The following is a 25,016-nucleotide window of genomic DNA, read 5'->3' on the forward strand; positions in this document are numbered from 1 at the left end:
CAATTATTTATCCCAGTAGAAATGTCAGCACTCTTGGAGAATATTGGCCAATGGGCAATCCAATATCACTTCTATGTACCAAGCCCTAATCCAGCACCGTCCATACAGATCATGTGTACGTATTTCCATCTGGCCAATGTTCAGATGGTACCATCTACATCTCACTGATATGAAAAGAACTTTTTTTCCCCAGATCTTTTCAACTTTTCAAGACTGTAGGTGGGTAATAGACAATATTTGTCTGTGCATCTGTTTTACGTATGCCCCGAGACCTTTGATCCCAAGCTTATCAAAATCTAAAGATGAACAGGCAAGCAAAATATACCTGTGTGGTGAGGAAACTCATGCTCATGTATCCTTTGGGTCTAACCCTGGAGACAGAAGTCATTCTTGGAACTGGAAGCAGAGGGGATTAAACGCCTCCATCGATGTCAGATGCAGTTGCAGGGATAGAGAAGCCCCTGGTGAGCATTAGTCAGGCACCACAGGGAGCTTGTCCCCTATCTCCTTCCCAGGAGCTTGTCCCCATCTCCTTCCCGGGACTCCCTTAGGCAACCCTACTTGAAAGACACTGTGCAAGGAAGCTCAGGCAGCAGTGGACATCCCCGTGTGTGGAACAGAGTGTATTCGAGAAGACCGACATGGATCTGAGACCCTAACACAGAGATGGAGTGTGCCAGCCTCGTTAGCACTAACACTGAGTGCTAAATAAATCCGGACAGGAGAAAGGGGCATATTATCAGGACTCAGTGTGGGTGTGCAGACACACACCTGCATGGTAAGCCCTGCAGAGCACGTTGTGTGGAGATGCGGGAGACAGGACAAACAGCTCTCCCTCCAGATCCCAGCTCTTGGTTTAGCAGCTAGAATGCACTAGAAGAACAGGGGGAGATCAGGTACACACACATGGAAGTCCATCAGGCTTCCTATGCATGGGTACGCATTGAAGATTAATCATTGATTAGAGAGAGAGAGAGAGAGAGCCTGTAATGAGCGCTTGTGACAATAACTGTTTCCCAGTCTTTCTTTTAACAATTGAACTCTCCCAAACTCCTTTTCCCCCTCTTATTGAAAATAGATTTTCCCCTTCACATAATGTATATAGACTACAGTCTCCCCTCCCCCAACTTCTCCCCTCCCCCCCCTCTCCCATTCAGATCCACTCACTTTCTGTTTCTCATTTTAAAACAAGCAGACCTCTAAGGGATAATAGTAAAATAATACAGAACAAAAACTAATACATCAGAACTGGACAGAACAAACCAACAGAAGGAAAAGGGTCCAAGAGGAGGCACAGGAATCAGAGACCCACTCATTCGCATAGTCAGTAGTTCCATGGCAACACTAAACTGGAAGTCACGATGTAAGTGCAGAGAACTTGGTGCAGACCTGCGCAGGCTCTGCCTCAGAGGACCGGGTGCAGACCCATGCAGGTTCTGTACATGCTGCCTCAGAGGACTGGGTGCAGACCCATGCAGGTTCCATGCATGCTGCCTCAGAGGATCAGGGTGCAGACCCTTGCAGGCCATGTGCATGCTGCCTCAGTCTCTGTGAGCTCAAGAACGCTTTTATCATGTTGATTTAGTGGGCCTTGTTTTCCTGGTGTCCTCCATCCACTCTGACTCTTAAACTATTTCTGCCTCCTCTTCTGTGGGTTTCCCTGAGCCCCGGGTGGAGTGGTTAATAGAGACATCCCTCTTGGGGCTGAGTGTTACAAGCTTCCCTCACTCACAACAGTCCTGACCCAGAAGTTAGCAGACCCTGTAGGAACTTTGCAAGCATGGGAATGAAGGGTCACTAGCAGTGTTGGCCTGCCCCACCAGGCTACACTAGTATGGGGAAGACTGACTGTGGGCATCTGTCACTCTCACCATGTGAGTGTGCTGCGTCCTTCTGAGAGTAACACTAGAGCCTCTGTGGCTGAGCTGTGCCATCCTGGACACTATGACGCACAGGGACGTCAACACTTGCAAACATGGCACTATGTAGCTCTCAGAGCCAAGCATTCCCCTCTTCCCCCTTTCTTTTTCTGAGTCACTCTGCCCTTGTCCAGAGCTCTCTCCTGCCTCACGCCCACCAGCACTTCCCCATGAAATTAAATCTGCTGAAATTTGTCAGGGCAAAGCTTCCAACTTTAAAACTGTAATGCATTTCTAAATAATTATTTAAGAATCTTGCTATTTCCATTTTTGAGAAATCTGCACAAGATGAGTCCAAAAAAAAAAATCAATCTAAGCAACTGCTTTTCTTTGAGGGTGTATGTTGACATACCCAGAGAATAATTTCCAAACCACTGTGAGATATTTGAAGTTGTTTTTCCTATCTGGACAATGTGTGTGGTTTGAAAGGCACATTCGATAAGTGTGTTGTCCTAAGAGGGCCTTGCCAGGTGATTGGAAATAAGAAACAGGTTCCTTGGAATCACCACCTCCACCGCCCATGTCCCCCAGCTGAGGGGCTACGGTACATTCCAAAGGTAAATTTTTTTTCTGTACTTTAACACCCTGTGTGGCCTTGCTCAGTTTAGATTTGAACCCGGTTAAAAAAAAGCCCAAGTGGAGAAAAGGATTGTGCAAGAGTTGTGTGTTTATGTTGCTCTGTACGTTCTTGACAATCTGGCTATGTGATCCATAAACACGAATCTTAAATTTTATGAGATTACCAATCAACTTTTCGGCAAATATTACAGACTGCAAGTCAAAAATGGAGAAAATACTAGATAAACCAATATAAGCCCTAACAGAGTTTATATAAAACAGTGAACACAAGTGCATTTATCAAGCCAGTAAAGCAAACGTTTATGGAGTGTCTACTTGGGGCATCATCCTGTTGCTAGGTTACCAGAGGATACTTATATGAGCAGGACCTGGCTCTGGGCTCTCTGGTAGAAAAACCAGTGCATGCTCCCTGTTTTCATAGAAACCATGGTTTCCATAAAAACAAAAGGCAATCAGTTGTTTCAGGAGATTCTTCTCCCACCAGGTCTTGCCGCCCTTCTGGGCCCCAAATAAGTACACAGACGCTACATTAGTTATACAGCTGTTGGCCAATGGTTTCAGCTTCTTATTGGCTAGCTCTTAATTATTAACCCATTACTATTAACCTAAGTATCCCCAAGTGGTCTTGGCTTACTGGAGATGGCTTGGACCTGTTTCTCCTTTGGCAGGCTACATGGCATCTATGCTGGCAGGCTCCCTCTGCCTACCTTTCCCAGAATTCTCCTCATCTCCTACCCTGAGGATATCCCCCCATCAATCAGCACAGAAGCAAAAACAAAAAAGGAAAGTTAAAATATCCTGGAGAACATAATACTGGAGGATTGGAGACTATAAAACAGGCAATAGGCTGGTAAGTTCAGTTTCAAATCAGACAATTCCTCATACTAACTTCTGTTGACAAGTTCTGGTTTCATTACAGTCATGATAAAACCAACAACAGCTACCATACACCCTCGGCCATTCTATTTCTAAGCCCCATTTACAAAACAGGTGGTATACAGGCTGATCCCTTAACACGGGGATAGCTCTGAAACTGGATGAGACATGATAAATCTTGTTGGCTACGGAGTCCTCATAAATTTTTATCACACGCCACCCTTTCATTAATATGGATAGAGACTGATGTTACAGTTTGGTTATGCAGTCCAAACAGACGAATGAAGTTGACAGATGCCTGTTACCTGCTCAAACATAAAATAGAAAATCATCTTTAGCCGACTTCTGTGCACTGCACATCCAATACTTGTGTTAAGTACAGATGTATTACCTTAAAAAAAAAAAACCCTTTGTTTTCAGGACAAAAGGGGCCAGACACCAATGAGGACAGGTGATCCAGCCTGTCGGAGAATGCCTCTGTTGCAGTTTCCTCAAAACTCTGTATTCAAAACAACTTTAAAGCTGGTAGCTGAGATGCTCCAGCCTTACAGGACTTCAAATAAGCCCTACACTTTCCCATCATACAGAAACTGGACAACAAGTGACTCAGCTAGCTCTCCCAGGACTTGACCATTATCCCAATTTTCTCAGGGTCCCCTAAAGATGCCATTGCCCTCAGATAATAGGAAGCAGTCTAGAGAACAGGACACCCACATTCCCTACAGGTGGGTTGGAAGGTCTTTGGTCATTCAATGGATTATGGATATTTATCATCATTTAGGAGGGTCGGTTGCAAGTTGTTGGCTATGGTCAAGAAGAAAGCTGACTAAAGGATATTCGATTCAGGGATCTCTTTCTGAGGGAAAAGGGGGGATACAGTATAGAAACGATGGCATAAAGGGATGAATCATTGTGTCTACTTTTGAACTACAAAGAAGCTACTAATCTCAAACATTTTTACATTGGCATGGATTTGTAAACATTGATTCAAATTCATGGTTGTTTTTCCTGTAGATGGAAGTCCTACAGCCATTCAGTCCCAAATAAACACACAGAGGCTTGTATTAATTATAGGCTGTTTAACCTATTGCTCAGGCTTGTTATTAACAAACTCTTACAGCTTAAATTAACCCATAATTCTTATCTATGTTTAGCCACAGGGCTTGGTGCCTTTTCTCAGTAAGGCTCCTCTTGCTTCCTCTGTGCCTGCCTTCCTCTTCCCAGAATTCTCCTAGTCTGGGTAACCCTGCCTATACTTCCTGCCTGGCTACTGGCCAATCAAAGTTTTATTAAGACAATATGAGTGACAAATCCTTACAGTATACAAGAGCATCACCGTACATCATTTGTTATACTGTGTATGTGTTTCTCAACGTGCTTAAGGTATTGTTCCTGTGCAGCTTATTTAACAAAGTAATGTGAATTTTTTAGTCCCTGAAAGGTATTATTATAAACTATTTAGGATAATTAAGAAATGCAGGCTACATACCGTCTATAACAAATTTATAGTTATGTTAGGTATGTTTTCAAGGTCAAACGGATATATATTTTTAGACAGATGGTCTTCAAACACGTCAGAGACATACAGAATGTGGCATATGGGAGGTTTTAATAACCTAAGGCTTTCCATGACAGTGGGACATGCTGCTCCTGACAGCTCCAATTTACTTCAGGAATAGGGTGATGAACGCTTCTCTGTGGCTGATGGCAGCTCTGTATCCATCATTGTTCTAGCAGCTGATGCTCTTACAATACTGGTGTCTTGTCATCTGCTTCTTCCGAGACTTCCGCCAGCGCCAGGTGTCTTTAGCAAGGCGTGTAGGTGAGTGAAACAAATGCAGAATGCAGGTCTCTCTTCCGGAGAATTCTCCTATGGGTCCAGGAGAGACACAGGAGTCCACAATCATGAAGCAACCCAGGGAGCAGCATAGGAGTTTGAGATGCCCTGTGTGGGTAGGAAAAGATGCCCTGTGTGGGTAGGAAAAGATGTCCTGTGTGGGTAGGGAAAGATGCCCTGTGTGGGTAGGGAAAGATGCCCTGTGTGGGTAGGAAAAGATGCCCTGTGTGGGTAGGAAAAGATGCCCTGTGTGGGTAGGAGAAGATGTCCTGTGTGGGTAGGAAATGATGCCCTGTGTGGGTAGGAAATGATGCCCTGTGTGGGTAGGAAATGATGCCCTGTGTGGGTAGGAAAAGATGCCCTGTGTGGATAGGAAAAGATGCTCTGTATGGGTAGGGAAAGATGCCCTGTATGGTTAGGAAAAGATGCCCTGCGTGAGTAGGGAAATATGCCCTGTGTGGGTAGGAAAGGTTCTTCCTCAGCTGGGAGCCATCTCAGCAGAGAGATTGCTGGGCAGCACTGTAGGGCATTGTGTAGCTTTCAATGGAAAAAAAAAAAAAAAGATCCTTGTAAATTTCTACTAAGAGCCACTTCAAGTCGTATGGGCACCCCTGTCCTCCTGGGCATTGGACTAATGAGACCTATAGTCTGCTAGAAATCTGATTCTTTAGTTTATAATTCAGCCCCCAATCTCTCTCCTGAAGGTTAATAAACTTGGCATCCATCTCAGTGAGTTTAAGTTGCCCATAAGCTGGATTCATATTCTGGCTGTCTCCTCCTGGAGGTTCTCATGAAAAACTATCTCATGGCTGTGAGCCTCCCCCAGGAAAGTTTCTGTGCATTGGTTTCTCCACTCTGAATTCTCTCTTTGGTTCTCTAGAATCAGGTTTATCTCACTGCCTTTCTGGTCATGTCACTGACCACCAGACCCTTTCTCTACAGAGCGATCTCTTCTCTTTCATGGCTTTTCAGACTGTCAAACACGACAGACCACTCCCCTCTGTTCCTGGGGCTTCCTTGTGTCTGCAACGGTGTCTCTGTCTGATTTCCATGTCTGTATATTTACATGGTTGCTTTTTAAAAATCTCAAACTTGCCTCAATGACTCTTCTAATTCCCCATCACTAAAAACCGCTCAAATTTGGGTCCCAGGAGTCAGAACTCTACATAGACACCCAAAGGCAGGGGCAGGGGGGTGGCAGGGGCAGGGGAGGGCAGGGGAAGAAGCTTCGCTTTATCGGGGCAGCAGAAGTGGCCTGTGAACACTTTTTTTTTTTTTTTTTTTGTAAGTAGCAATTCCATAATGGCATCCACAAATCTCAAATCTGTAGGCTTGTTGGGGTATTTCAGAGCCTTCCTTTTAGTTAACATAAAAAAGGAGTACTTCATTTAGAAACATCTTTGTAAAACTGATTCCATGCCATTTTGTTACTTTTTGTTACATTTTGTTACCTGAAAAGATCTGAACAAGTATCATTTGGGTCACCAGACACAGACCAAAGTAACAGAACAATCTCACCTCAGCTGAGCTTGCTGAACAGTAAGATCACTGGGTTCCCTTCCAGAATATAGGTGAGGGACAAGTATGGGTGTCCCCCTCCCCCCCAAAAAAAGACTGCAACCCTGAAAAGTCCCACCCCAGAATGAATGCAAACCTTATAAATTACTTAATGGAGTCCTTCCTTCAACTAACCAACTTCCTATATACACTAGCACCACTCAGCTTTGGGTTACCTGAGGGCAGGAGGGAACAATGGCTAGACTCCCAGGTGAGGGTTCTGTGGCCCTCTGTGATGGACAAACTTAGTTGTCAACCTGACTGCATCTGGTATCAACTAAACCCAAGCTGCTGGACACTCAGATTAAGAGGGTTTTTCTTAATCTGATTATTCCAAGCAGGAAGGCACATCCTAAATTTGTGCCCCACCTTCTGGCAGCAGCCCCACATAAAAGGACATGGAAGAAGGGATCCTTGCCTTTTGCCCATTTCTTCCTCACTCTTGCTGGCAAATTCATCTATACTGCTACTGCTGCCAGTACTAAATCCAGCATCTTCGGAACCCCATTGTAGACTGAAAACCAGCGACCCTCCAGGAATTCCTTGGGGCATCAATGCCTGATTTGGACTGCAGAGGCATCAATGACTGAACTTGTGGTGGTGGTCACACCCTTTGGGCGTGGTTTCAGGTGACCTGTTGTAAGATAGAGGAAGGGCTGACTCACACTCTCTTGGGTTGCAGAGCAGAAGGGCAGAGACTATCTTCTGGAGCAGGAAGATGGCAGCGGTTATTTAATCTTATCTGTGTAAGTGCTTCCCTAATAAGCACCTATTTATCCTTTATCTTGAGTCACTGGAACCCAGCCTTCACTAATTCTCAGCCTCCCAGGTGTGAGACAGCCCCTGTTGGAGTATCCAGTCTACATCCTGTAAGCCAGTCTAGTGAATCCCCTTTAATGTGCATGCCCTCTAGCACCTGGGCTCCTTTGGAGACCCCTGGCCAGCACATGTCTTTCACCTCTTTCTGCTGGAGAGTGTTCATCTCCAGTCATCACTACCTTAGCCAATCGCTGTGACTGTGGAGCCAGGGTTATCTCTGCTCCATGTTGACGATGGGACGAGCATGTTTGGCTCAGAGGACAAAGCCGGATGGCAACACACATCTACATCAGAGAGAGGTATAAAGAGAGAGCTGTAACTGATCCATCAGCCCCGTTGTCCGCTGCCATGCATCTTCCCTTTCCTTAGGTCACAGCAGCGCTCTCATAGCTCAGCGGCTGAAGTGGAGAGAGTCATGTGAGAAAGGAAGCCAAGCAGGAGGCAGAGAGCTCCCTCCTCCAGTGTGTGCCTGTCTGTCTGTCGCTTGCCTCCTTTTAACTCTGGGCCACAGGGCCCCCCTCAGCTGTCTCCTCCCCTCCTGCTGGGCCCTGGAAGCCACCCTTGGTCTATGCTGCCTGCTTGTCCTGTTTGTTGCTTGATTCAGCTCCTCAAAGAGGGGAATCCGATTGGTTTCAAGACACCAACAAGCAGGCTAGTGGGTCAGATGCCACCCCCATGGCTAGTAAAGAACCTGGGCTCTTCACAGTATTCACAGTATTCACACGGGGGATTCTCTGTGGGAGGGGCACTTGGAGAAATTTGCCTTTGTGGATCATGTCATCGCTGGTAGCAAAGAAGAAAGTGACTGCTTTCCTGATAAATACTCTCTCTCTGAGAGTAACCCTTGTGCATGCTAGTTAGTGAAAAGTACTGAAGCAAGGGCCAGATGGCTTTTAAAATACATGCATATGTGCATACATATATATATGCATAATATATGAAAGCACACCTCTTGCACGGTAGTTAGCAAAAAGTACTGAAGCGAGGGCCAAATGAGCGTGCACGTGCGTGTGCATGTGCGTGTGTGTGTGTGTGTGTGTGTGAGCGCGTGCGCGCGCGCGCGTGAGAGAGAGAGAGAGAGAGAGAGAGAGAGAGAGAGAGAAGATTGGAGAAAGGGTTTGGGAATTAAAAGGAAAGGTAGAAACAGCATGACAAAAAAAGGAATTTTCCGTGGGAAACGGCTTCCCGGTGCACATGCTCACGAGGGTCTCAGCTCAGTAGAAGAAGAACATGTCTGTTTTTAGAGAAACAATAATGTAAATGTAAAAAGTAAACACAAGGGGAATCCTGGCTGGATCAGATCCAGTCTCTCAGCTCCGCACATGTGGGGCAGACACAGGACCAGGTGAGGGAGGCGGGCGCTGTCCTCTTTCTGCATCTCTGGACTCCGTGGGAACCGGCTGCTGGGGATATTTACATTACAAGGCTGTGGCTGGCTGGCTGAGGCTGTGCTCTGCACACTTGGATATGCGGTTAAATAATCTGTGGTTTGGCTGCTGGTTTCTTTAGTGTGGTTAAATAATTGGTGTTGTCTTGGTTGCTAGCTACTTTTAAAAAATGTCTGTGTGCACTTGTCTCTCCCTTGCTCAGTTTTTTCCGCTTCTTGAGCAGCTCTGATGAGTCCCTGGCAGGAGCTGGCTGCGATGTCTTAAAGAGATGCCCTAACCCTTGACATCATGCACCATCCCTGCATGCTTTGCAAGGACTCTCAGAAACTTCTTGTTCAGGCCTACCAAGTCCTCAGAAGGAATTCAGTTCACTTTTGCTTCTCAGGGAGACAAGGCTGTGGGCACCTGTGATTTCCCAACCAGGACTCACATCCTCCCCAGATTCAGGAGAATTGGGGCAGAGAAGGAGCTCGCTCACCTTGGATAAACGACCTGGAGGACAGGGCTTCTTCGTCTGTGACTTGCTCTGTAGGATCTGGGATGGGCCTTGGCACACACAGGTGGTCAGTGTTTGCTCAGGGTGGACTTAACTCATTTAACTCATTTGGCAGCCACCCAGCTGCCAAAACCTACGGTGCCTTGGGACAAGAAGAAGCCATCTCCTCTTTACCTTTCCCTTGACACATCCCAATCCTACCCTTGACCCCAGATAGGTGATGATTTGGCCATCTTCTAACAGCAAACTCATTAGTGCAGCTGGGGCTGAAATCAAAGACCAGTCTACATCTGACAGACATAAGACACACAGGCACGCACACGCAGGAATTCGGGAACAGGGAAGTAGTCCACTTGTCTCAGATCAAACTCAAACTCAGAAACGTGTAAAGACCAGACAGAATGGAAAGAAAGAACAGGAGTTCCGTTTCCCCAATATACCCCACCAATAAAAGAACAGCTCCATCTCCCCAGCTGTTCACGGTGGTGTCCTCATGCCAAGTATTTAGTAGTTATCAGGAGTGCTAAAGAAAGAGAATTTCTCCCCCCTCCACTCCCCCTCCCACAGTGTGACTGCGGTTCCCTAAGTTTTAAAGGTAATTTCAGTGGGTTGTGTTTCAGAGTAAATCAATGTTTCCATTTTTCTTTTTTCTTTCTTGCTGGACATCTTACTTTTTTTAGTTACTAATTTCTGAGCAAACTGTCTTGGCACGGTACTTGATGTCGAGACAGTGAAGACCAAGGACAGGGTGCCATCGGGGAGGTATTCCTTCTATGGCGATTGATGCTGGCTCCGTAAAGCTCCCCGAATTTGAACTTGTATTACTTTCCTGAAGGCTTAAGTAGTGCATCTTCATATAAGATGAGACAGAATTTTGGTCTATCAAACTGACACAAGCCACAAGTTAGACACTATATTGTTTTGTTGGTGTGGTATAGGAGCAAATGGTCCCATCCGCAGCCTTAAAAAATGTACCCCTTCATGGCACAAAAGCATCTCGTGCATCACTAAAGGTCCTGTGGTGGAGTAAGTATGCCAGGACACAAGCATGGAAACCAGAGTTCATACTGCCAACATCCGCTCAAAAACCCGATGGCTGTGCATGCACTGGGAGGCAAAGGCAGAGATGGAGGTCGAGGGGCAAGCCCAGCCAAAACAGGGTGCTTCTAGTGAATGACAGACCCTGCCTCAAGACAATGAAGAAAGATGGAAAAGAGAGCGGCATAGCACTCTGGACTTCACGTGCCCTTCACACACACCCAAGCGCAGAGTGTGCACCACACACAACTTTTTCCCTTTTAGATGTTTGAGTTACAATCTTTGTCGATGCATTAGGAGTGTGAGATTTCTATCACAAGACATTTATCTTATGACAGTTATTGACTTTCAGCAACAAAAATGTCAGCAGCTCTGATGTGTTTCCCCCAGAATTTTTGAGAAGTGTCTGCCAGACACACACAAACTTTCTACCCGTTTGGAGACAGCTTCTCGTTGCTGGTGGTCTTAGTAGATACCACCTTCATGTAGAGACGTTCCCAAGAGGGAAGTACCCTCCGAGGTGATGTCTTTTTTTTTTAAATAATGTTTATAAGGGTTTATGAAGTCATCACAAAAATGCTGTCCGTTGCAGTGGTGAGAATGTAAACTTGAAAACAAGGCCCAAGGTGGCCTGGCACAGTCTGCAACACCCACTGTAGAACTGGTCTGGTTGTTGAGTAACACTGGGTAACACCATCAGGTCCCTTCATTGAAAAATAAAATAAAATAGTGAGTGATCGTGTTAGACCACCACAAGGCTAAGTGCCAGCAACTAAGAGTGGGAGGCTGGAGCACCTCTGTGTCTACCGGGGACCTCACTGTGGGGGTAAAACCAGGCTTCATCACCGGGCAACATGAAAGCCATGGCTGGTTGCCAAGCACAGCAGTATCCGCTGGTTTTGTGGGGATCTCCTGGAGTTGTAAAATGTAGAAACCCCTCCAGGGTCTTGAGCTCCCAAATTCCAAAGCAGGAGGGGAGGACAGGGGGTCGAGCTGCTCTCCTGTGCACTTTCCTAGAGGTCAGATGGCAACATCGTTCTGCAACCCGGGTTATCACAAGCGTTGACCAAGAAATTAGAACCCCCCTTCATCTTCACATGGTGCCAAATCCTTAAGTTCTAGGACACACAGCTCATTCACTCCTCAAACCAGAGAAAACCACCAGCACCAACTCCTTTTGTAGTTAGAAAGAGAAGGTAGCATTGTATGCTCAGGGTTATCTCTTGGGACAGACTAGACTATTTCTTTCCGTTTGTCACACACGTGTCCCTAAAACAAACCCAAAGAAACTGCTATTTTATAAGAATTCAAGGACATGCACAGAAACAGAAGCACCTAAAGTTGTTATTAAAATCAAGTCAATATGAAGCTTTCGGGGTGCTGAGACCCATGAGTCCCTTTCCTCTCACTGGGCCGTGTGTGTGTTTGTGTGTGTGTGTGTGTGTGTGTGTGTGTGTGTGTCTGAGCGTGCGTGCGCACACGTGCATGCGTGCCCTCCTCCTGAGCATTTGTGATGGCTCTTTAGGCTGTTATTGTCAAAGATCCCCAGGAGTGAGTACCCATACGCTGAACGTTTTTTAGAGGCATCACTCAGTCACCAGTTGTGGTTAGGGGACCCCAAATACCTGTGCCATTGAGTCAGAAGCCTGAAGCCACCCCCACCCCGCAGCCCCACACACACTTCCTACACTCTTCCCCGAGTTCAAGCACTGAGTACAATCACCCACCCACCTCTGCTTTTCCATCTCCTGTGATCAGACATCTTTCCACATGCTTTTCCGCAGCATAAGTTCACACCCTCTGTGGGTCGCTGTGTCTGGTACCTGTCTATTCTCCCTGTTATTTCCCCGTGACTCCCTGAGAGCTTCTGATGCAACAGGAACAATGGTCTCTAGCACGGATGGTTGACACCAGTTCTGGTTGACACCAGATGTAAGTGAAACACATCTCACAATGAAAACCCAAGGGTTTCCTCCCTGGATCTCCAGCCTTTGCGCCCAGCAGTCATAGGTAGAGAGTCCTTCCACCTCTCCTGAAGGACTCTCTACCTTCGGGGCTTCACCCTCGCTGTGGCCTGGATCTAGACCGTCCCCCCCCCCCCACCACAGGTGTTAAAGAGTCTCTCTCTAGTTTGTTGCTATTGGGAGGTAATAGAATATCCCAGAAATAGGGCCTCCTGGGAATTCTTCCAGCCACTGGGGGCGTGCGCTGGAATGTTCCGCGGTCCTCTCGCTCTCCTTTTGGAAATGACCTGAATGGCTCTAGGACATGTTCTCTGCACAAGAGCCACAGGCCCAACAGCAGCAAGAACAGCAAACCATGAAAACTGTGAGCCCAGTGAGCTTCTTCTCTCCTGTTACAGCGATGACGAGCTGACACTCAGCCTCACCTGCCAGCCCATCACGCCCGGCCTGGGCTTCAGCCTAACACTAGTCAGGGTACGCTCAGAACACAGCAGACACTTGATGTTCTCTCTGGCCTTGTCTGTGCACTGTCTCTCTCTCTCTCTCTTTCGTTCTCTTTCCCACGTGCAATTCCTTAATTTTTGTACAGCTAAAACCTGCTGTGTCTTCTGGCTTTTCCGTCTTGATTATGACAATCTTCCCATTTTATAGATTATAAGCCGTACCCAGGATCTTCTTGCTTGATTTCTAGCATTTTACTTAGTAACATATAAGTTTGTAATCTGATTATACTCATGTCTTGATGAACTGACAGCTGTGTTTGTGTAGGAAACTTCTCCTCCACCCGCTAAACAAGTTCCCTTGATGAACTTTACACGGGACCATGGCTGCCCGGGGACCAGAACATGTTCAACGCTTACACTGCGCTAAGTTTCCCATACCTCACACGTCAGCTCTGTAGCTTCCACCAGGCATGACTTTTCCCACGTGAATGCTTCCTCGATTCCAGGAGCCCAGTTAGGACTTTAGATTGTACCACATTTATTTTGGAGAAATTAATATTTTGTTACATTTATCTTTATACATGTCTACATATTTTTAAGAACTCTTTCATTTTACAATTTTGTTCACACATTTCCTTTAAGCATTCTTTGCAAAATGTTTTCCTAAATATATTTCTTATCAAAAAACTGTATTTATATATAAATGTATATTTATATATACTTTATATAAATATAATATATGAAATTTAGGAGACAGCCTTTATCTGGGATATTTATCTGGGGTGTAGATGCTTTCCCACATTTTCATAGTAAACTTACTGCATCCATTATCTCTGCAGTTCAAACACCTGACTGAAGGATATGGACTGATATGGAACCCGGGTTTCTAAATGTCCCCCCGGGGGACAGTGAGGTCCCCCCCAGGGGGACAGGGCTGTGTGGTGCTTGCTGATCACATGGCAGCACTCCAGGGTGTGGACAGACAGAGCTGAGCGGGAGCCAGGGGCTGGGCTCTGTATAACCTGCCCCCATTAGCCTTGGGCCCACCTCCTAACAGATCTATAGTCTCACAAAACAGAGCCACTAGCTTGAGAACAAGCATTAAAACAGGAGTTTGTTGGGACATACTTAGGATACAAACCATAACATGCAATAATAGCATTTTGTCATTGTTGTTGTTGATTGGTTATTGCTTTTGAGAGGGAGTCCCCAGCGCATCCTCACATTCATTATCGCCTGCCTCAGCCTCCCGAGAGCCAGGGTCACAGGCATGCACCACACAAAGAATGTCAAAATATCAAAGATCAGCACAACAGAAATTTATTTTTCAGTCATTAAAAAAAAAAAAAAAAAAAAAAAAAAAATGACGGCTGTAGGGCCAGAGCAGCTGCTGCTCCCCAGGTACTAAGTTTGCATGCATGTCAGTCAGTCAGCTTTCTGTACATATAACTGTAGAGCGGTCATTCTATGAAGAAGGGGGGCTTTGTGTGAGTTCATAATCTGTGGGTCTCAGCCTGCAATCTAACTGCTTTGGGCCTATGGAGGCTCGTGATGCTGGACCACAAGAGCGGCAAGATGGTCACCCCACAGCAAGGGGTAACAGGAAAACACGGGCTGGGTCCAGCAGTCTAAGGACCCGTGTGGCTCTTCCTCCCAAAGGTCTTAGAACAGGCTTCTCAAATAAGGACTGTGGGAGTGGATCCAAGCCAGCCTCCATGACACGGCCTTCTAGCTGATCTGTGGACTAGCTTGGGGCCAGAGGAGACGCCTGCGTCCAGCCAGCAAGGGCAGGGACGGCGGAGTGTTAGCACTCCTAAAGGCGACAGTGTGGCTTCCAGTCACAGCCTCCAGCTAGAAGTCACTCATTCCTGCCCTTCTGCAAAGGTCTAAGTAATAACACCCCGAGCCAGATACAGAGGAAAATGCGGAGCGATCAGAGAAGGAGCAAGTGGCCCCCTTTACCTCATTAGCTCCCCAGTGGGAAGGAGTGAGCTCCCGTTTCCTCCCTCTCACTCCCTCTCTCTGCCCAGCCCTCTCACTTCCTGTCCGTCTGTACAGACCTCCAGGCCTCTATGGTTAGATAGTGGCAAACTCCATCCTCTGATCTTCAGACAGGCTTTATTTACACAAGCGAGACATCACACACTTCAGTGCTGGGAAAGAGGGTCAGCAGGGAATGCTGGACTCACAGTGCTGGCCACCTGCGCTCTGACAGATCAGCCCCTCCTCTTTCCCCGCATTTGCCTACAGCCGCCTTACCGTCTTTATCTTAGTTTTATTTCTGTGATAAAACACACACACACATAAACACACTCACACACACTCAAACACACACATACACTAACACACTCACACACACTCAAACACACACATACACACTCATACACAAACACACACTCACACAGACTCACACACACCACACATACTTGCACTCACACACATACACACACTCACACACATACATACATACACACATAGACACACACACTCAAACACACACATACACACATACACAAACACACACACTCACACACACATAGACAATCATACATACACATACACAAACACAACGTACACTCACACACATACACACATAGACACACTCATATGCACTCATACACACTCACACACACACAAACACACACATAGACACACACTCACACACCACGCACACACACACTCACTCACACACACATATACACACACTCGCACACCCCACACACTCACACACACACAAACACACACAGACACACACTCACACACCACGCACACACACCTGAAAAAGCAACTCAGGAAGAAGAGGTTTATATCAGTAGTGATCCCACGTCACAGTCCATTTGTTGTGGGGAAATCAGGGCAGGAATCTGGAACAGCTAAGTCACATCACATACACAGGCAGCAACAGACATATGCATGCAGCTTGCTTGTGCTCGGCTTGACCTCTCCACTCTTACACGGTTCAGGAACTCCCGCCTAGGGAACGGTGCTGCCTGTAGTGGGCTGGGTCTTCCCACATCAGTTAATTAATTAACAATCCCTCACAGACCTGTCCACAAGCCAATCCAATGCAGAAATCCCTCGTTTAAGATTCCCTTCTCAGGGAGCATAAAGTTCAAATCTAACCATCAGAGCCTTACTGCAAACGCATTAAAAAATAATTCCAAGAATATATTAAATAATGGTGAGATTGATACCCCTGTGTTATTTCCGATCTGAATTGAAAGTCTCTGGCAGTTTATGAGAGGATACTTGCCATTGGTATTCTGAATATGATTAGTGTCTTAGCTGACATTTCTATTGGTTGAAAAGAAGCTGCTGATTTTTATCCTGTTTCCCACTGTTTGACAAGATTAAATATTTTTCTTCTTTATTAATATAGACTACCTGACTATGTTCTCTGGCTTCATTTTGTTCTTAGAGTTCTTTATTTTCCAACACTGAGATGTCTCGTGGCTAGTGTGTGTGTGCAGTTGGATGAATAGCGCTCACCCATAACCAACTTAACACAGGCAGCCTGAAAGGCAGCTGTTGACTGATGTTACCAACCCCATGTGCACACAGAAAGGCAGACGGTGAGACTACTCTCGCGAAACAGGAGTCTAACGACACTTCTCTTATAATCACTCAAAGTTAGAGTACATAGTCATGCTTGTGATAAGGAGGTCCATGCATCAAAAGAGGTAGAGGACAGGATGAAGTTGCCAAGATGGGTGCCCAGAAGGAAGTGCAAATATGTATGTGTGACTCAGGTGTGCCTGCACATACCTAGGGATGTATATGTGCATATGCACGCAAAGGTATGTACCTCTGTGTGTTTGCATTTGGGAGCATATATGGGAATACATGCGTGGCGGGGTGTTAAGTATTTGAAATCAGTATTCCAAACTATTACATTTTGTAACAAAAACCTTGAGCAATTTTCTGAAGCCTGAATGCTTTTGCATGGATTCAGTTAACAGCAGCACAGGTCAGTGTAGAACAGGCTTCCTCAAACTTCTCTGGCAATCTCTATTTGACCAAGAAACTGATTCCCTATTACCATGTACAGATACAGAAAACAAGAGGAGAAACCAATCTAAGAAATTCATGTTAAAAACAACTGTATGCATACAATTTTGCCATTTGTCAAGATATAAGTAAATTTGCATACTAACGAGTTATTGAATGTGTTTATTTTTCATAAGAATTAAACCCAGGCTGAATATTTGATCCTGCAGGATGCAGACGACCGTTGGTGCTATTCTACAGTTGACTGGTGAGTTGATTTTGTAATTGTCAATACGAAGGAAGCCTTGTCAGGTACATTATGTTGTACAGAATGGTACAAGTGTGTTTAGGGTCATCTTAGTTGGAAATGCTGACCTAATTCCAAGTCAAAAATCAATGGAACTCAAGTCAGCAACTTAAATGGCAATTTTAAAAACCAAACATTCGTTGACTGACTTCGCCTTCCCACCCGCTAGTTCCCAAATAATCAAGGGAGACTTAAATATTAATTACAAATACTTGGCCAATAGCTCAGGCTTGTTACTAGCTAACGCTTACATTTTAATTTAACCCACACTTCTTCTCTATGCTTTCCCATGGTGCCTTTCCTCAGTATGCCATGCCCATCTTAGTCCTCTCTGTGTCTGCTGGTGACTCCAGACTCCCCTCTTCTTCCCCCATCATCCTCAGCTTGGTCATCCCACCTAACTTTATCCTGTTCAGCGATTGGCCAGTTGCCTTCTTTACAAAGCCAATCACAGCAACATACGTTCACACAATTTAAAGGAATACAATACAAAAAGACACAGCAACTTGATGCAAGCTGAGACGTGATGGTAGAAATACCACCATCTGTTTCCCAGTCCAGGGAGATAGTGTAGTTGGTAAAATGCTTGTTATGTAGGTGTGAGAAGCTGGTTGGGTCCCCCGGGCTTGCCAGCCAGCCAGACAGGCCAGCAACTGGTGAGTCCAGGTTCAGTGGCAGACACTGTCTCAAAACACACAGCGGAGAAGGACTGAGGAAGACACTGGGCATAGACCTCTGGCCTCCACACATTCGCACACACATCCACCCAAAATCAAATAAAGAATTAAAAAAGGAAATGTGTGTCTTCCCACAGTTAAACCCCGAGCGTCTGTAAGAGCAGACGATGCTTTTGCCAGTGAAGTGTGAACACTGCAGTTGTAACACGCCACGGTCTCTGACCCACCCGGGCTGAGGTGCGTTAGGCAGCACTTACAGGCACTGCATGGCACCGAGGCTCTGGGGCACAGTGCAAAGGCTGCAGGGAAGTCATTTGATTTGGTGCACCATGGCTGAATGCGACCCGAACCTCCTCTGCTTCTTAGGTGTTTCCTTTTTTAATAAAGTTGGGGCCATTGTACACCAGAGACCCTTTCCTGATGTCAGTTTCCTTCAATCCCCACAGTCAGTTATGGTGACCCTCTTGTTTAATTTTTTTAGAGTCAGTAATTCGAAAGCGCCGGCAGAAGATGAGCAGGTGTACCTGAAACTGAGAAAGAAAAGCTTTGACTCTGTCAATGGGAAGGCCTTATTCTCTGGGCTATTCCTTTCCTGTCCACAGGCTCCTCCTCTCCCTGGCTCAACAGAACCCTGTGGTCAGTGGAGGGCAGTAAGAGGTTTGCTTAATCTTTATTGATTTGATTGGTTGATTGTCAATACTTAACAGCAAAAGTTATCATTTTCTCCAAAGATAACTTCAATTTTAGAAAGTTTGATAATCACAAGAATGACTGGTTGAGCAGAAATGTGCTTGAGAAACGCTCCCCAGCCCCACCCACCCCCACACAGCCCCACCCACCCCCACACTCCTTGCTCCTAGGGGGAACTGAAGTACAGTGGAGTTAGTCTCGGCATATGGGGTTTGGCAAAGCACAAGCATGCTTCTTGGGTGCTTCCCCACTTGAGAACGTGTGGGCGATCTCCACACCACTTCCAGAACAAACATCTCAAGACACTGCTGAATTCCACGTGCCTTGGTTCCTCCTCTTCCTCTCCCTGTCCATAAATCCCACCCATCCTCTCCTGCCTAACTATTGGCTATTCGACTCATTATTAAACCAATCACAGTAATACATCTTCACATGGTAGGTACACAAACATCCCACAACAGGGGAGGGGCTTGGGAAATAGCTCTGTGGTTGAAGCACTCTCCACACGAGCCCGAGAACTGGACCCCATAGATGCAGGGAGTGCCTGCCTGTAATTCCAGCCTCGGAAGACAGGTTTGAATGTGAATGGACTCCATAGACTCCTGTGTTTGAATTCTTAGTCCTAGTGGAACTGTTTGGGAAGGAGTAAGAGGTGTGAACCTGTAGTAGGAATGGCCTTGTTCTGAGGTTTCATTCGCCCACCTCTCTGCAATATGTGGATCAGATGTGAGCTCTCAGCTTCTTCTCCGGAACCATGCCTGTCTTCTCTCTGCCTGCACGCCATCACACTTTCCACCATGATGACAATGGATTAACCCTTAAAACTGCACGCAAGCCCCCAATCAAACGCTTCCTTTTATAAGCTGCCTTGGTTATGGTGCTTCATCACAGCAACTGAACAGTAATTAAGACACAGGGGACCCTCGGGGATAGCTAGCTGTCTTCAAGCTCTGGGTTTTATTGAGAGGTCCTGCCTCAGGAAATAAAGTAGGAGAGCCGATGAGAACGATTTCAGATACCAACCTGGGGCAGTAAGCATTAACTGGGGAGTGGGGGGGGGCTCGTTTAGGGTTTCAGAGAGTGAGTCCAAGGCCGTCACTGAGGTGATTGTGGCAGCTGGCATGGAGGTGGAGCAGGGGCTGAGAGCGGCAGAAAACAAGACTTTTGGAACCTCAAAGCCCACTCCCGTGACACACCTTGTCTAAGGCCACGCCTCCTAATCCTTCCCACATTAGTCCCATCATCTAGGGACCTTCAGTTCATACTATGAACCTATAGGGACCATTTTCATTCAACATACACAAACACACACGCACGCACACACACACACACACACACACACACACACACACACACACAAGCTTGCCACAGTGGATAAAAAGCAAAAAGAAAGACCACAAAATATGTTTGGGCTCAACAGCTAATACCACAGACTGCTCTTCTAGGACCCAGGTTCAATTCCCAGCACCCACATGGCAGACTATGAGAGTCTCTAACTCCAGCACACGGACATACATGCAGGCAAAACATCCATACACATAAAATAAGCAAAATGCAAAAGAAAGTGTTGTAAGGAATACCCTGAAAGATAAACGGAGAGGGCGGGCAGTCACATGGGCAGCAGAGAGCAGTGAGCCCCGGGGACCAACCTATGAAAACCAAAAGGGCACTTTAGAAGGCAGCTGGTCAGCCTCACCCGCTCCGCGGCAGTCCGGCTGAGACACCACCAGTGCGCAAAGTGGCACTCTCCCCTTGTCCTTTGGCCGGGAGGTCTGTAGAGACGTTTTCAGATGGAACAGAGATCTTGGCCTCCCACATCTCCCACTGAGACCTGAATCCAGGTTAAGATGTCACCTGACCAGTAAAGATGAATAGAGACAGTCAGAGCATGTCTGAACACCAGCAGTGCCCCCCTTGAATTTTGTTGGAAATGCAGACTTCCAGGCCCTCCTGGGGTTCAGCTGACATACTCCAGGAGCCAGGAATCCAGAATAGAACACAAGGTTTCCAGATGTTTCTCCTGCAGGCTGTTTTTCGATTTCTCTAAAGAAGCCAGAACAAACACAAACTTGAAGATGCGTCTCTAGGCTGGCCTTCTGAGGAGCTCAGAACCTCTGATTGTCAAGGATAAAACGGATGTTAGCAAGCATCTAGCCTGGAACTGACTAGAGGGAACCCGCAGGCCTTGAACTCGAAGGATCATCCTGCCTCCGCCTGGGATAAATAGGCTTGCTGCATCACGCCTGGATAATGTTTAAGGATAGATTTGCGTTTCTTTTCTGCTGCAAAAATCAGGGCACGATAGATAGCTCCGCTCCGAATAACTCAGTCTGGCTCTGCCATGGTTTGAGACAGTTGTGGAGCCACAGCCTCCCAGCCTGAGCAATGAACCTTTACCAAGAGCCAGGTTAATCCATCTGGGTCTTGGCTCTGGCCCTCACTTTTGCTCTTTCAAATTCCCCGTCTCTTTGGAGAGGTGGGCAGTCCACTTGCTGAGCGCGCTGCAGCTGGGGCTCCCTTTGCTTCAGCAATGATTTAACCTTAAAATTTGTGACAGATGGAATGGATAGGCTCACCAAGAAAAGGGGGAGGGAAAAACGCCAGTGTTTGACAGGCCGCAGACTCGCGGTGCCTCTGGCGGCCAAAGGCTGCAGTGCGCCACAGTTAAGGCAGCTTTTGAGATTCCTGTTCAGATCGCAAAGCCAGCTCTGCCTGCAGCGGTCCGTTTACCTCCGTCCTCTGCGTGACTACAGCCAGGTGGTAGCGCTCAGCATCCCCGGTGTGCTTAATGCTACGATTTTGCCATTGCCGTCTGTGTTACAATAACGAGTCAATGAATTGATTCCGTCCTTTGAGCTTCTTACAGTTTGAAAAGGACGCTCAGTGCAAGGGCCTTACCTGCCGGAACAGGGGACTAAAAAAGCTGGCGAAAAGTGACCTTTTTTCTTGTGATTGGTGGTAGTGGCTGTGGTCATGATGGTTGTGTGCGTGTGTATCACACACGCACACACACACACACACACACAGAGAGAGAGAGAGAGAGAGAGAGAGAGAGAGAGAGAGAGAGAGAGCCCGCGTGTGCCTGCGCGCGATCCAAGTTTCTAAACTCTCACATCAAAATTTCAGGACCCCCTCCCTTCGCTATACCGCCAGAGGTGATCAGAACTCAAAGACGGGGAGCCTGAAAATTAAAGTGACTTTCGAACTCTCTCGAATACAAAGATGGGGGATAAGTGAGAATTAATAAAAAGTGCCCCCCCACGAAAGGGGGCGGGGGAAGCGAACAAAAAGGCTGGTGGCTGAGCCGGATGCAGGCAGCTGGCCCTAAGCCCTGCCTGCTGGCTCTGTGCGCGAGCTGGGGTTCGGTATCCCAGCCTCCTGAAGAGTGGGAGGAGCTGGGCCTGTGTCAGGCTCCCTAAGCCGTTCCTTTCAAGCCCTGAATGCCTGAATGTGAGCTGCCCACCGCCCTCCCCCCACTCTGCAACCTCACTCCAGCGACTCGTAAAAAAAAAAAAAAGTTTCAACAACAACAGGCTGGACCAATAGCAGCGCGCAAAGCCCGGGAAGGGGGCCGAGCAAAGGGCACCCGAGAGTGGAGAAAGGAGAAAGCGGGCAAGCCTGGAGCGCGCGGGGCTGGGGCTCGGCGAGCCGAAAGAGCGTTGCTAATGTTTTTGTTTGTTTGCTTTTCTATGCATGCATAATGAGGGGGCGCCGCGGCACCACACGGGGGCTCCAGGCCCATTTTTGTATTTAAAGCCTCGCCGCGAGCGAGTCGGCAGCCGGGCTCCGCGAATCCGCTCCCCAGGCTCCAGGTCCCCGAGCCCAGCCGCGCGCTCCGAGTTTCGGGGTCCTCCCAGCGCCCGGCGCCCAGAGATTCCCGGAGCGTGGCCCAGGCCGGGGAGGAGGGGAAGGGGACCCGGCGGCCTGGCCTCGGGAAGGCGGGATGCAAGAGCTGCGAAGTGCTACGCGTCGCTGAGCCGGGGATCCAGGAGTCGCCGGCCGCACGATCGCCTGCAGGCGCCGAGCACCATGCACCCCCGGCGCCGCTCGCTCTTGCAGCCTCGCTGCGGCCCTCCGGGTCGGCGTTGAGCGCCTCCAGCTGCCGACCAGAGCAAGACCTGCGTCGCCCGAGCCTCTCAGGGAGCCCCGGCCGCGGTGCCGGAGCGAACACCCGCCTCTACCAGCAGCCGGGCCGCCGGCATGGATGGATGAAGACGCCCATGCCAGAAGTGCGCGGGACTCGGACAAACTTTTCCAGCGGCCCCGCTGCCGCCGCCCGCGCCTCATCTCCGCTCTGCACCGCGTCCGGCGGCCGCTGCTGCCCGCGATGCTAGTCGCGCTGCTGGGCGGCGGCGGGGCCCGTACGGGGACTGTTCCGGGCGCCTTGCTGTGCCTGATGGCGCTGCTGCAGCTGCTGGGCTCGGCGCCGCGGGGCTCAGGGCTGGCGCACGGCCGCCGCCTCATCTGCTGGCAGGCGCTGCTGCAGTGCCAGGGCGAACCCGACTGCAGCTACGCCTACAGCCAGTACGCCGAGGCGTGCGCGCCGGTGCTGGCGCAGCGCGGCGGGGCTGAGGCTCCAGGGCCCGCCGGCGCCTTCCCCGCTTCGGCCGCGTCCTTCTCGCCGCGCTGGCGCTGCCCGAGCCACTGCATCTCGGCGCTCATCCAGCTCAACCACACGCGCCGCGGGCCCGCGCTGGAGGACTGCGACTGCGCGCAGGACGAACACTGCAAGTCCACCAAGCGCGCCATCGAGCCCTGCCTGCCTCGCACCAGCGGCGTGGGCCCAGGCGCGGGAGCGGGCTCTGTCATGGGCTGCACTGAGGCCCGGCGACGCTGCGACCGCGACAGCCGCTGCAACCTGGCGCTGGGCCGCTACCTGGCGTACTGCGGCAAGCTTTTCAACGGGCTGCGGTGCACCGACGAGTGCCGCGCGGTCATCGAGGACATGCTGGCCGTGCCCAAGGCGGCGCTGCTCAACGACTGCGTGTGCGATGGGCTGGAGCGGCCCATCTGCGAGTCGGTCAAGGAGAACATGGCCCGCCTGTGCTTCGGCCCAGACGCGGGCAACGGTCCGGGCAGCAGTGGCTCGGACGGGGGCCCGGACGACTACTACGATGAAGACTACGACGACGAGCAGCGCGCGGGGGCGGCGGGAGGCGAGCAGCCCTTGGACGATGACGACGGCCTCGCGCGCCCGGGCGGCGGCGCTGCTGCGGCGGGCGGCCGCGGGGACCTGCCCCATGGGCCCGGGCGCAGGAGCAGCGGCAGTGGCAGTGGAGGCCACTGGGAGACCCGAGGCGCCTGGACCCCGCTTGTCTGCTTGCTGCTGCTGCTGCTCGGGTCACACTTGTAGCCCCTGCGCCCCCCCCGCTGCAGGCCGGTGCACGCGATCCGGCTGGTTCTCGAGCCGGGCACCTGTGGCTCGGGGACCGGGGGTGATCTGGAACACTGACCCACACTCTCCCTGGTTGGACAGGCCCAGCACATACTGCATCCGCCATGCGCGACCCTCTACTGTGGTTTCCAGGCTGCAGAGATTACCGATCTGTCCTACCGGCTCGAATCTGCGGAAATCAAGACACCCTGCAAAAAGTAACGGAGGCTTGGACTCTGCTCACCGTTGGGGGTCTGTCTTCACAGCTCCAGGGGACTCGGGGAGGGAATGCTGGAGTGGGGGATTAGGTTTGCAAAGGGGCCGTTTTGTTTTGCTTTTAAACAGTTTTCCTGTGAGGGGACACATAGTGCTGGTAGCGACTCTAATTGCTTGTGGCCACTGAGAAACAGCAACCGTAAGTAAACGGAAGAGTTCCCTTCCCGATTCCTTCCTGCACTCTTGGTGTGGCACACGGGAACGCCGACCTTGGAGCCGGCGAGTGCCTTGTCTGGGTCTCCGGAATCATGTCTGCCTTCTAACCTTCACCCCCACCTTCAATTTCGCTACTACCATTCCGGTCTCTGAGCACCACGTGTCTTAGAATTAAGGGTCCACAAACCTGGCCTATTACCATGGTTTTGAACAATGCAACTTTTTATCTTAGAGCTCCGTACTGCCATCTAGGAAAACTTCCTTGTGGAGTTTGTTCTGTTGTCCTTTTACTGTTTTGGCTTGGTTTTTGTTTTGTTTTTTTGTTTTTTGTTTTTACACCAAGAAATTCTAAGTTTGAATATGCAGAGATAGAATATTGCCTCTGCCCCTATCGGGGTCTTCCACCCTGGTACGTCGTATATAAACTGTATTAAAACTGGGGTTTCTTACCAGTTGCTGTACTTTGTATATAGAATTTTTATAAATTGTATGCGTCAGAAATAATTTATTTTTAAAAAGAAATTAAGAAGTTTAAATCTGCATCAGTGTTGCATCACCCCCATCCAAGAAATGTCTAGAACACATTGGTCACCAGGAACCCACTCCTGCGAGCCCATTTTGAAGTGTGCCCTG

At 48.7% G+C, this 25,016-nt stretch overlaps 1 protein-coding gene across 1 annotated transcript; it reads left to right on the forward strand.

The window, feature by feature from the left end:
• Window positions 1-22,745: 22,745 nt before the first annotated feature.
• Window positions 22,746-24,174, forward strand: Gas1 (growth arrest specific 1). Its single transcript, XM_051194147.1, has one exon. The coding sequence runs from the start codon at window positions 22,782-22,784 to the stop codon at window positions 23,928-23,930; it is 1,149 nt and encodes a 382-aa protein (XP_051050104.1). The 5' UTR covers window positions 22,746-22,781; the 3' UTR covers window positions 23,931-24,174.
• Window positions 24,175-25,016: the final 842 nt, after the last annotated feature.

Source organism: Phodopus roborovskii, unplaced genomic scaffold (genome assembly GCF_943737965.1).
Source record: "Phodopus roborovskii unplaced genomic scaffold, PHOROB, whole genome shotgun sequence".
In the NCBI taxonomy this organism is placed as follows: Eukaryota; Metazoa; Chordata; class Mammalia; order Rodentia; family Cricetidae; genus Phodopus; species Phodopus roborovskii.

Excerpts from the sequence above, each read along its gene's own strand:
- Gas1 (XM_051194147.1), top strand. The coding sequence starts at position 22,782 with ATGGATGAAGACGCCCATGCCAGAAGTGCGCGGGACTCGGACAAACTT.